The sequence below is a fragment of the Rhinopithecus roxellana genome, chromosome 5, assembly GCF_007565055.1.
Source record: "Rhinopithecus roxellana isolate Shanxi Qingling chromosome 5, ASM756505v1, whole genome shotgun sequence".
In the NCBI taxonomy this organism is placed as follows: Eukaryota; Metazoa; Chordata; class Mammalia; order Primates; family Cercopithecidae; genus Rhinopithecus; species Rhinopithecus roxellana.
In genome coordinates, this window is record NC_044553.1 from 34942612 (window position 1) to 34956615 (window position 14004).

Genomic DNA, 14004 nt, shown 5'->3' on the forward strand with positions numbered 1-14004 from the left:
ATGATTCCCAATGTTCAGAAGTGTAGCACAGCACTAACTCCATTCAACATCTCATGGCAGATCAGCAAATGATCAGCTTTCAAACAAAAACAAACTCTGATAAGAATATCTGTGGAAAAGGTGACTCAAAGCTCATTCTTCTTGACTCAAAAACTCTCTCTTACTTTTTGCTCATGGAAGGTCTATTCTGATTTGGGAAATATCCAGAGGAGGCACGCCAAGTGTGTAAAACATATGACAATTTTAAACTTTACCTAGGGATGAAGTGGTGTCACGGAAAATCAATATTTCAGAGACCACAAATGCACAGAAAAACCTGGAGAAACTTGCAACTAGACTGCTTGTCTTTTATTGTTCATCTGTTTGCCTTAAAATTTTTTACCACCCCCGCCCCCTGCGCCGCCCCCTCCGAGGCTGAATCGGCTGCGTTCCTCTCGGAACGCGCCGCAGAAGGGGTACTGGTGACGAGTTCCGCGTTCGCACCCTGAGTCCACTCGCCAGCCCGCCACCCTCTGCCGCCGCACCCTGCACACCCGCCCCTCTCCTGTGCCAGGAACTTGCTACCACCAGCACCATGCCCTACCAATATCCAGCGCTGACCCCGGAGCAGAAGAAGGAGCTGTCTGACATCGCTCACCGCATCGTGGCACCCGGCAAGGGCATCCTGGCTGCAGATGAGTCCACTGGGAGCATTGCCAAGAGGCTGCAGTCCATTGGCACCGAGAACACCGAGGAGAACCGGCGCTTCTACCGCCAGCTGCTGCTGACAGCTGACGACCGAGTGAACCCCTGCATTGGGGGTGTCATCCTCTTCCACGAGACACTCTACCAGAAGGCGGATGATGGTCGTCCCTTCCCCCAAGTTATAAAATCCAAGGGCGGTGTTGTGGGCATCAAGGTAGACAAGGGCGTGGTTCCCCTGGCAGGGACAAATGGCGAGACTACCACCCAAGGGTTGGATGGGCTGTCTGAGCGCTGTGCCCAGTACAAGAAGGATGGAGCTGACTTCGCCAAGTGGCGTTGTGTGCTGAAGATTGGGGAACACACCCCCTCAGCCCTCGCCATCATGGAAAATGCCAATGTCCTGGCCCGTTATGCCAGCATCTGCCAGCAGAATGGCATTGTGCCCATCGTGGAGCCTGAGATCCTCCCTGATGGGGACCATGACTTGAAGCGCTGCCAGTATGTGACCGAGAAGGTGCTGGCTGCTGTCTACAAGGCTCTGAGCGACCACCACATCTACCTGGAAGGCACCTTGCTGAAGCCCAATATGGTCACCCCAGGGCACGCTTGCACCCAGAAGTTTTCTCATGAGGAGATTGCCATGGCGACCGTCACAGCGCTGCGCCGCACAGTCCCCCCGGCTGTCACTGGGATCACCTTCCTGTCTGGAGGCCAGAGTGAGGAGGAGGCATCCATCAACCTCAATGCCATTAACAAGTGCCCCCTGCTGAAGCCCTGGGCCCTGACCTTCTCTTATGGCCGAGCCCTGCAGGCCTCTGCCCTGAAGGCCTGGGGTGGGAAGAAGGAGAACCTGAAGGCTGCACAGGAGGAGTACGTCAAGCGAGCCCTGGCCAACAGCCTTGCCTGTCAAGGAAAGTACACCCCGAGCGGTCATGCCGGGGCTGCTGCCAGCGAGTCCCTCTTCATCTCTAACCACGCCTATTAAGCAGAGGTGTTCCCAGGCTGCCCCCAACACTCCAGGCCCCGCCCCCTCCCACTCTTGAAGAGGGGGCCTCCTCCTCGGGGCTCCAGACTGGCTTGCCCGCGCTCTTGCCTCCCTCGTGACAGTGGTGTATGGTGTCGTCTGTGAATGCTAAGTCCATCACCCTTTCCAGCACACTGCCAAATAAACAGCTATTTAAGGGGGAAAAAAAAAAAAAAAAAAAAAAAATTTTTTACCACCTATAGGATACAACTCTAGAATACAACCATTTGACTTTTAATATTTGCTAAGATTTCCTGCTTCTTAGTTATGCATGTCTTTTCCTGAAGTCTGCCTATCAATGTCCTAAGAAGTATCCTGTAAAGATAGTTTCTCCATTCCCCAAGCAACCACACTGAGATATTTTCAATTAGGGAAATAGTGATTGGAAATCGAACTCTGCGAGTCTATGGAATTCTTTTGAAAATACCTAAACCCAGTCATAATACTTTTCATGTCTCAGATGTCGAAACTTATCATGAGTTGAAGAATGCATCAATGCTTTAGGGGAAACTTACAGTAATGGAATAACAGCTGGTGCAGTATATGAGGACCAAGATGGCCATATACAACCACACGACTGAGAGAAGTCCTGTTTTCATTTTCATAAATGATCAGACTTTCACCTAATTATCATATCTAGCCTATTTTTGTTAGTGTTCACATGGTAGATTGAGTGCTTGATTGACTAATGATTTACACTATACAACTGCTAAAGATCATGATAGAAGCAATTCAGAAGCATATCAGTGCAATTTGTTTGTTGTGCTAAATCAGTCAAAATATTGTTCCCAGTTTTCCTTTAATGGTTTGACTGAAACAATTTTACATACTCTGCCATTAGCATCCATCTGACACTTTCCCTTTTGAAGCTACAAAATAATTTTAGGATTTGGGTAGAGGTATATGGAGTCACACATATAGGAATCCATTCTTTTCTTCAATAAGGCATTTCTATTTGCTTTGTTTTGTAGATGATTTACATGTGATATTACTTTGAAATGGAAAGTAGCTCTATGAGGAATCACAGTGTGTTTGGCTAGATTAGACCTAGGACTCAGGTATTTCTGATCAATAGAATTAGTAAGGAATACCTTTTACCCTATATATATGCATCCTCTGCATTACATAAGAGCTCAAGAGACTCCCAGGGGCATTAAGAGCAAAAACACACTGTGGGAAAGAGGTATCAATCAGAGTCACAGAAATGAGTTTATAATCAAAAACTATAATTAGCACCATTACCAAGTGAACTACAGAGGGTCAAGAAAGACTTTCTGGATAAAGGATGTTTAATTTGACAGCTAAAGAAGATACAGGAACAATTGGTTGAAGAGGTACAGTTTGAGGATAGAGGTATGTGAGCAGAAGAAAGAAACTATGTGAGCAAAGGCTTTGTAGTAGGAACGGAGTACATAGCATTTAAAAATGTGGAGAAGTCTACTGTGCTCTCCAGGACTAGGAGAGGATGACAAATATAGAGACTCACGGGCAGGCTCAAGATATCTGGAGACAGAATATACAGGCTTGGTGAGAGATATCATATGGTAGGGAGGTAGGTGAGGCAGATCATTCCCAGCTTTCTCACTTGCATAACTGGATGCCTGTGATGTTTAATGGGCTATGGAACCCTGAAAGAGGCCTAATTTTGGAGGGAGTTTGAATTTGTTGTGGGATAAGTTAAACTTGAGATGTTCACGAGGCATCCAAGAGAAGATGCTGTATAGGTAATGGCGTATGTGGTTTAGAACCCAAAGACAAGATATGAACTATAGATACGTATTTTGATATGACTGGCACATGACTAGTAATTAATGGTTTAGAACCCAAAGACAAGATACGGACTATAGATATATATTTTGATAGGACTGGCACATGACTAGTAATTAAAGTAGAGGACATGAATAAGCCTCTTAGGAAGAATATAGAGAATTAAAAGAAAAGAGCCAGGCACGGTGGCTCACGCCTGTAATCCCAGCACTTTAGGAGGCCGAGGTAGGCAGATCACGAGGTCAGGAGATCGAGACCATCCTGGCTAATACGGTGAAACCCCATCTCTACTAAATATACAAAAAATTAGCTGGGCGCAGTGGCGGGCACCTGTAGTCCCAGCTACTCCGGAGGCTGAGGCGGAAGAATGGTGTAAACCCTGGAGGCGGAGCTTGCAGTGAGTCGAGATCACGCCACTGTACTCCAGCCTGGGTGACAGAGAGAGACTCTGTCTCAAAAAAAAAAAAAAAAAGAAAAGAAAAGAAAAGAAAAAGAAAAGAGGTCTAGGGTTCAATCTTGAAGAACTCAAATATTAATGGTCAGTGGAGTGAAATGTTCAAGAAAAGCCTTTAGACAAAGAAACCAGATAGCTAGAAGGAATATAAGAAGGGTGTGCTATCACAAGGACCAAAGAATAAGAGAACTTCAAGAAAAAAGGATTATGGACAACAGCAGAAGGATTGCCAATAGATGAAATACAAAGGGCATTGAAAAAATATCCATTGTACTTGGTGACTTGGAGGCCATTATCAGAACTGCTCTCCAAGACAATGGGGTCAGAAACCAGCCTGGGACAGGTGAAGGAAAGGGACCGGAAGTAAGGAAACAGAAACCTCAGGCAGAGAAAACCTTGTCAACTTGTAAACCCTTGTGGGGATTCCTAGGAATAATTAAGGAAGGAGACTCTGTAAAAGTGTCAAAAGCTAGTGAAAACTTAGACCAGTGAGAACTAGGTGTGAATGTTGGTATTAATTGTATCTGTACTGACTTCTTGTTGAAGCTTGATTAGTATTCCACAAAAGCCAGTAAGCCTTAAACGAGGGGCCCCTAATCCCTGGGTCAAGGACTGGTATTAGTAGTCCGTGGCCTATTACAAACGAGGCCACACACCAGGAGGTGAGCAGCAGGCAAGCAAGCCTTACTGCCTGAGCTCCACCTCCTATCAGATCAGCGGTGGCATTCAATTCTCATAGGAACATGAACCCTATTGTGAACTGCACATGCAAGGGGACTTAAGTTGCATGCTCCTTATGAGAACCTACTGCTTGATGATTTGAGGTGGAACAGTTTCATCTGAAACCACCCCGCACCTCCACTTCCAGAGAAAAATTATCTTCCACGAAACCAGTCCCTGGTCCCCAGAAGGCTGGGGACTGCTGCCTTAAACAATTAACCAAAATATGATCATTTTGTCACCTTAAAAATGAAATTAAGTCACAGAGCACAGCAAACTAATTGATTACTTGGCACTTGGCCTATAAATAATTGATCCAGGCAAACGTATAGTTTTGACTCTGAATTGCCTCCCTTATAAGCACAGACATCCATCCATACACAGAGGCATTTCATCCTGGCTAACATATAAGAAGGGAAAGAAGTGGTGTCTTTGTGAGAAGGGTGCCCACAGTGGCTGGCAAGTAAAATAAATGATTAAAAAGCAAGCAACTGTGGGAAATTAGAGGTAGTGAGGCCCCTCCAGTTGGGGCAGCTGCTATTCTGTTTGAGCTGATTATACTCATGGGAGATGCCAGATATCCAGAGTTCTATGTGAAATCTGCTGATAGACATAATACCATGTCAATATTTGAAAGGTATTTCTAGCCTATGGCCTTCCAGTTTGTGACTTCTGTTGTAGAACTACAAGCTTAAATTTAGTGGATGTTTTATAAGCACTTGCTATCTGCAAATGGCTATACAGGCTCATGGAGAAGTAGAGATGTCATGGCCCAGATCTCCAAGAGGTCATTACCAAGCAGAGAGGCATCGCTACTTCTCCATGAGCCTGTATAGCCATTTGCAGATAGCAAGTGCTTGTAAAACCTTTAAAATGGAATGAGCTGTTAATTTTGGCTGGAGAGAGGGCCATCACAAGACTTTATGAAGGTGACATTTGTAGTGGGATTTGAAGAATTTCAGTGGGGAGGAAGGGAATCAGAGGAATAAATAATTTCTCAGCAGTACGCCAAATCTTCTGTTATAGTATGTAGTGTAACCTTCAGAATCAAAACAAATGCCAGCACGAGGCACAACTTTTCCAGGTTCAGAAAGCTTTGTTTTGACATGCTAACAGTGCAGATAGAATCACTCTATTAAAGAGGTGATTACTTAGCAAATGATATCATCTGGTAATTTGCTTGTTGCTCTTAATGGTAAGAGTAGCAACCAATACATGCATTGCTTTATAGTTTACCTACAGCTTTTACCCCATCTCATTCAAGGGTGCGATTTAGCCAAGACGCTCCCAAACCTGGATGGCAACCTGGTGTCATTTTTGATGCCATGCAGGGACTCCTTGTAAACAGTCCCAGGGCTAGTCTAGTTCTGTTGTCTTTGGACACTGTCTGGATCCTTTCCATGGAAGGGGCCAGGCATTTTTGCACTCATTGAAGATAGTCTTTCCATATTTAAGTAAAATATAGTGTGTGGTGGGGAGGGGAGGAACCCACCCAAGTTCAGGTTCACAGGAACAACGTATTCTTATTGGCCCTTAATCTCTGAGCCTCCATCTCACTCCTGTGACAGAATGTCAGCCTGTGAATTCCCTGAGTCGTGCAGAGGACAGTGTTGAGTGGGACAACTCAGGATGACATAGTTCTTGTCCTGCTGTCCTGCCTTCTTCGCCTCTGTGGTAGCTTCTGTCCCACAGGCATAGCTATGCACAGGCCCTTCTTAGGGTTTTCTGAAGAATATTCCAAGAAGGCTTTTCTGGAGGAGAAATGCTTATTTCTTCATTCTAGTGGCTACAAGAACCTATGAGAAAGGAAACAGCAGGAGCACCTTGGGTTCAAAGTGCCTGCTTCTTTGAACTGCTCTCCAAGACAATGGAGACAGCAGAAACAGGCTGGTTTAAAAAAACAAAATTGGGGCCAGTACCAGTGGCTCATGACTATAATCACAGCAGTTTAGGAGGTCAAGGCAGGAGAATTGCTTGAGGCCAAAAGTCTGAGAGCCTGGGCAACATGGCAAGACCCTATCCCTACAAAAATAAAAAATTAGCTGTGCACAGTGGTGCACACCTGTAGTCTCAGCTACTGAGGAGGCTAGGTGGGGAGTATTGATTGAGCCTAGGAGTTCAAGGCTGCAGTGAACTATGATCCTGCTGCTGGACTCCAGCCTGGGTGAAGAAGTGAAACCCTATTTCTAAAAACAAACAATAAAAATATGGACATTGAAAGGTGGTCTTTTCACACAGAATATAAGCAGAATGGTGATTCTGGGCAGCAACTTTAATCACATCTGAAATCAAGCCTCCTTGCCCTCAATCCCCACCCCTTATCTCAATGGTTCTCAAGCATTCAAATATTTCTGTGCCCAAAACACCTACCTAAGCATTGTAATAAATGCAAACTCCTGAGACCCAGTCCAAAGAGATTGACTAAGATGGTCTAACATGAGCCTCTAAAATCTGAATTTCTAATGGGAATTTCAGATCATTCTGAATCAGGTGACACTTGACTTTGAGAATCACTGGTGAGAACCACCTATTTTTCCAATCACTTCCCACTGCTAAGATTTATTCAGCACCATCAACCGGCAGAAATGAAGTAAACCTATCAGAAGAGTGACAGGTGTAGAGTCTCTTGTGCTCAGGGGCTCCCATTCAATATGAATTGTATTTTATAATATACCAAGAGCCCCCAAACACAGAAATGACCCAGACCTCTCTCAGCATCTGTAGAGGAAGCATTTTAGAAAAGCAGAAAATAAAAGGTAAACTTTCAAAGATATTGCTTTGTAGGATTTTAAATATGCACCACTAAACTAGAGTCATTTATTTTGTCTCAGAGTCTCAGGCTTAGCATGGCTGAATTGCTTCTCGATTGTACCATAGTACAATAGGAATTTATCTACATTAAGATGAGGAAAATAACTTTTCACTCTCAAAAGCTGAGCCAGAAGAAAGGCCTTTCTCTAGTGATCACTAAGCTGAGCTGTCTCTGGACAGATTGTAATAAAACATTCATTCAGTTGGAAGGTCTGGAACATTTTCTTACACTTGCTGCATGTTTACCATCTATTTATGCTTTCTCCCTCTCTCTTTTCTCTTCCCTTCTCTCTCTCTCTCTCTTACACACACACACACACACACACACAACAACAACAACAACAACAACTAATCTTTCAATTGATATAGTTGGTGCATCAATGATATGAGCCATTTCCTGCTGCTGATCCCATGACTTCCAGAATTCTAGAGGGCAAACCATTCCACTATGCTTTCTTAGCAAATTCCACAGGGGGACACACATGGAGGATATTTAGCACAGCTGCATAGGTAATGGGATGCTGGGCAATTTTGTCAAACTAGTTGTTTTCGGTTGACTTATCTATAATATTGAGGGAGCTACACAATGTTATCTGTTTGTAAATAATTGGAAATACTTCCTGAGCTTGCAGGGGAAAATGCTTTATGGCTAAATGGTGTAGATTCCCCTGGTAGTTTAGTTTTAAATCTCCTTGCTGACCTCAAACTGATATCTACCTTTTCTCATCCTTTCTTTTCTCCCTGGAGGGGGAAAAGCAAATAAATGAAACCACACTTGTTAGAACACAATAGTTTGTTAAGAATGAGCTAGACTAGTTGGTGATTAGTGTTGTTTTAATCAAATAGGATGCAAAGATGGAACCCATGGGAGGTTATTTACCTGCAAAGGAAAAAAATTTAGAGGAAGAAATTAGTATAAGGGGGAGAGGTTTTTGTACTGCGGGTTCAGTAAGAGCTGTTTTTTAGGATTATACCCAATTTGGAGACCAAGGGTATTCAGACAATTTTTAAAAATTTAATTCCTGGGGTCAATTAAAATAGCAATCCTTTGCATTTGTGTTATGCTTTACAGTTTACAGAATGTCTTAAGATAACTAAGTTTCAAGTTTTTCTTTCTCGGTATCCTACCTTCAAGCATCCAACTGGGTGGCCTTTATTCCATTAACAGCAATTACGTAAGATAGATGTCACTAGATGAAATCTTACAGTTCTTTTAAATGAGTTTCTACAGAAAACAGTACCTTACAAATATTTGGTAATTTTAATTAAAATACTTTCTTTAAATTGTTGTACATTTTCCATTGCGGAATTTTTAAAAGTCTGCCACTTGAAAACCATATCTGGCTACATTTTGGGACCAAACCAGTGAAGACAGAAATAAAGCCAAACTTTTCAGAATCCCTCTGCTTCCTTGTAACTCTGAGGGACAGGTAATGGAAATTATGAGCACACTGGTAATTTCCAATCTGGAAGAAGGGAATTGGTATTGGAACATGCATCTGTTAACCATGAAATGGACCTGACTCAGTGTTAAGTAACAGCAAATTTCACAGAGGGACACGCATGGTAAGTTCTTAGCAGAGCTGCATAGTTAATGGGATGCTGGGCAATTGGATGCTAGAAAAAGGAGCCTCCTGTGACAGAGCCACAATGCAAAGGGATGGATCCCTTTGTGTCCATTCTATGTGATGCAGTTGCCTTCCAGGACTGAGGGGGTCAGAGGAGCCTGGTAGCCCAGAGTGGCAGGGGTGGGGAGTGGGGTGGAGAGGTGAAGAAAAGCAGCAGCCCACTGGTTTTTGGGACCCCAAATAGGAGTGTGTTTTCTGTGCAGAACAATGAAAATCAATATTGTTATAGGTAGTTGGCCATGAGTGGGGCAGGAGAGGGCTCTCCCCTGACCCACTAGGTATGTCGGGTGATGGTTTGGTAATTATTGCATTGCCGCTCTAAAAGTGATAAATTGGAAGCCAATGCCAGGGAGAGGCCATTTCCTGAAGGCCTGCACCTGTTAACATGTTATTAAAGGCAGATCCCAGGAAGAAGCAACTTCCTGGGTATGCACATTAAGAGACAAAAATGGTGAAGTATGATCTTCCAGGTACCTTCCACCAGAAAAGGGAAGGAAGCCTCAGATGGGCATGCATAAAATTCCCTAAACACACTGTGTGTGCTCAATTCCCAAGGGTAAGGAGGGCACCGCCCAGGTGGAAAGCCCTAAGGAGAGAATCATGGGGAAAAAGCGAGCCTATCAAATCCCAGGATCAAGGCTAAAGGCACTTCTATTCTCTCTTGGACCTTCGGGTGCCCACTTGGCTCTCTTCCAAGGGTTCTTTCCTTTCTTTCTTGTTCTAAAGCCTTTTTAATAAACTTCCACTCCTGCGCTGAAACTTGCCTCAGTCTCTTTTTCTGCCTTGTGCCCGTCAGTCAAATTCTTTCTTCTGAGGAACCAAGGACTGAAGTTGTTATGGACCCATATAGATATGCTGCAGGTAACTCAAGGTAACTGGAATCTCTGCCGCTGCTAAGTATATGAGGTTTTGTAAAAATTTGAAATAGGCGATAGGAAGTAAATAAGAGAACCGGTATCACAAAAGGAGAAATCAGGTCTAGACATAAGTGTATTTTGCTGAGGTCACCCGTGGTCTTATTCAGAGAAAATTAGCTTTAAAATCACAATGTCAAGAGCTCATAGAAATCCATTTCCCAACACTCTCTGCCCATGTTTCTCTGTCTCATTCTGGTACCACAGGTTGGCAGTCAACTAAAGGCAGGCAGTTATGGTGGCAGACACATTCCAGATGGAAAGATCATTTTGTTTCTAGACACTGTAACAAAGGCTTTGGCAGTTGGTGAGTAACCCTCCTGCTGGGAGCAGGTGTCTTCCCTCTGACAAGATTGCATTTTATACAGAAGAGCTTGAAATGGACTGTAACTGGTATCAGGTTGAACAAGTTGGGATTTTGAAAAGGCTTGGCTAACCAGCTTGAGATGAGGAACAATGACATGGGAAACGAATTACTTATTTGCTAATGTCACAATAATTCAGCCATTCATCTTGACTGCAGCATGCAGCATTAACTCTCCTCACTGCCAGCCTCATGTTCTAGTCACCAAAGGCTCAACGGAAATTGTTGGCTGGGAGGGCACTGAGTTAGACACATGCACACACACACAGATATAGCCCCACACCGAAACATACAATACTGTCCTCAGGATCGGAAATTCTGGAAAATAATTCCATCATGTGAGCTAGTATTTTCCCTTAGTGGACTATACCAGATCTCTAAAATATGAGTTTATTTCCTTTGAGTTAATGTTTTCTGCAAACAATTTGACACTATAAAATATCTACTCAAACACCCAATGTATTAGTCCATTTTCACACTGCTATAAAGATACTACCTGAGACTGGGTAATTTGTAAAGGTAAGAAATGTACTTGACTCACAGTTCTGCATGTCTGGGGAGGCCTCAGGAAACTTAACAATCATAGCAGATGGCAAAGGAGAAGCAAGTACCTTCTCCACAAGGCAGCAGAAGAGAGAAAGAGAAGGGGAAGTGCCAGACACTTATCAAAGAATCGGATCTCATGAGAACTCCACCACTATCAGGAGAACAGCATAGAGGAAACTGCCCTGATGATCCAATCACCTCCCACCAGGTCCCTCTTTTGACATGTGGAGGATGCAATTCTGATTATAATTCAAGATGAGATCTGAGTGGGGCACAGTCAAACCATATCACCCAACAACAATAAAATGGCTAAATGGTAATATAATAGCACAATGGATGAACAATTACAAATATATGCAACAATATGGATGATTCTCACAAGCACAAGAATGAGCAAAAGAAGTCAGACCCCAAAAAGGGCATACTACATCATTCCATTTATAAGAAGTACACAAGAGGAGATACTAGTGTATGTGGTTGGAAGGCAGGAAATAGTTATTACTCTGGGGATTGGAGAGGATAGTCCAGTGACTGAGGGGCTAGACAAGGTGCTAATAACGCATGGTTTCTTGATGTAGGGTTGCTTACATGAATGCATCCAGTTTGTGATGATTCATTAAGCCAAACACTTGTATGCACTTTCCTTGATGTACCTTCATTTAAAGTTAAAATATTAAATATTCTTATCACATCAGATTTCTGATAAATAAAATCATGTTTTACTTTTTTATTTTTGAAATTTGGGATAATCATCTGCTGAATTGTAGTAGAAGGATAAATTAGACTTTAGATCTTGTTCTTTATGTGTGATGGCTCTGTCCGTGGTTTAGAGAGTCTTGGATTATGAACAGACTTGAGACACGAGGCATCTGAATCAAGCAATGAGTGTCTTATGGATAACTTCAAACATATGTTTTCAATTCGTTCCCCAATCAAATTCTAACCATGACCTATTTTGAGTTAACCTTAAACTGGAAATGCATTCTACTGCTGTCTCATGTTGAATGTAAAATCCTGCCTGGCATGAAAAAATAAATTATGTTTTAAAAAGTATGTACGTGAGCTTTGGGGACAAAGTTAAATTGAACCCTCATTTTCCCTAGATTCTTCTACTTTCTCTTGCATACATATTGAAATACCAGATCTTTTTCCTACTCCATAGATTGTAAGCTGCTGCTATAACTTGATTTTTATTAAGTAGTGAGTTGTATGACAAAGCATGCAGTGGTAATGAACTTAGACACGTGTTGGCAATGTTGATGTCGAATCCCAGCTCTTCCACTCTCTTACTGGGATCTTAGGCAAATCATTTCCTCTCTTGGAGTCCTCGGTTTCTTCATTGGTAGAATGAGCCATTTAATCTGAATAATCTCTTAAAGATTCATGGATTAACACAAATAAATAAACAAAGGTTTGACAAAGCTTTATACACTACAGTAAAAATACCCCCAGAGTTAAAAATTAAAACAACTGAACTTGTGGAGATAGAGAGTAGAAGGATGGTTTCCAGAGGCTGGGAAGGGTAGGGGGAGGTTGGAAGGGAAGTGGGGAGGGTTAGTGGGTACAAAAGATAATTCGAAATTATGAGTAAAGTCTAGTACTTAATAGCACAACAGGGTGATTATAGTTAGTAATAATTTAATGGTGTATTTAAAAATAACTAAAGGAGTATAATTGAGTTGTTCATAACACAAAGGATAAATGCTTGAGGTGATGAATACCCCATTCATCCTGATGTGATTATTATACACTATATGCCTGTATCAAAAGATCTTATATACCCCATAAATACATATATATACCTACTACCTACCTATAAAAAATAAAAATAGTTTAAAAAATCCCACCAGAAGGGTTTCTACTGGGTGATTTTAAGGGGCATGGGGGTAAGAATAGGGGGACAGAAAGGCCCTAAAGGTTTACTGGGTTAGGGCAGAGAGTTTCCTCACTTATCCCAGAATAAAAATTATTTCAAATAGCATTGGAATGATAGTGGAAAGCTCAGAAGTTATGACTAGGTTTTTCTCACACCTCAATTCTACCTTTATTCTTGGGTATTACTTGTTGTTGTCCTCACTTAAAACATGGAGTTCTAATAAAGAGGAAAGAAAATGACCCCCCAGAATGGAATATGTCAAACCAGAGTGATGTTTGTCATTCAAAGCCGGGACATGAATCTTAACCGAAGCTCAGGAACCATGTAATTGTAGTGAATCTTTCCCATCAGCTTGTAACTGGGATTCCAGTACCAGGAGTAGGCCATAATTCCCATCCCTCAAAGCAGGAGTGGTTATGAAGTTCTGGGATGTCTGAGGTTCAGAGAATGCTCTCAACCTGACTAGATACCAAACTGAGCAATACTACGTCACAAAGGGGCCATTTTCAGCACTGTAAGTTTTCCTTATTTCTTCTACAACTTAGAGCTGGTGTAAGGTATAAGGTCATCAGAAGAAAGAATTTAAGTCCTTCTGGGCACATAATTCTGGCATAACATGAAAAATGTCAAGTTTGGGATGGGAGAAGAGCTGCCATGTCAGATTAGTTCAATTCTTTTCTACCTGGCAACTGTTGACAATTGGCTGCTGTTTGTCATAGATTCATGGAGAACTGAAAAACAAACAAGCAAGGAAACAAAAAACAGTCATTCTGAACTAAATGCCTCAAGCTTAAGGCAATTTTAAAAGGAAAAGGCTACTTTTAATCACACTGTTTGCAGTTCAGCCCTCTGAAGGCAATTTTAAGGTATCCCATTTAGGCTGTTTATTACAGTAAAAAAATTTTTTTTAAGGATAACCGGCTCTTTGATAGCATGTCTATGAGATTTGTCTCTTGACTTACTTAAAGTTGTCTTTTCTGAGTTAGAGATACTCTCCAGAAGAATTGCCTGTGAAATCCTTGGAATCGACACAGAATCCTCTTCTGGCACGTGACCTCACAGAATCTCCTTAAGGCATCTTTTCTGATAGCTGAAGGGAAAGCAACTGAATAGGTGACTTGGACTGCCCTGGGTTGTTATGGTTGCTTTAAAAAAAATTGTCAGATTAGAACCTTGCATGGCCCACTAATGAAACTTACAAAGCCTAGTAGGAGAA

At 42.4% G+C, this 14004-nt stretch overlaps 1 protein-coding gene and 1 long non-coding RNA gene across 2 annotated transcripts in view; one reads left to right on the plus strand and one right to left on the minus strand.

The window, feature by feature from the left end:
- The window catches only part of LOC104657951, a 208348-nt gene that overhangs the window by 76948 nt on the left and 117396 nt on the right, over nucleotides 1–14004 (minus strand). The gene's annotated exons all lie outside the window — the stretch shown is intronic.
- Nucleotides 387–1894, plus strand: LOC104654332 (fructose-bisphosphate aldolase A). Its single transcript, XM_010353465.2, has one exon. The coding sequence runs from the start codon at nucleotides 575–577 to the stop codon at nucleotides 1667–1669; it is 1095 nt and encodes a 364-aa protein (XP_010351767.1). The 5' UTR covers nucleotides 387–574; the 3' UTR covers nucleotides 1670–1894.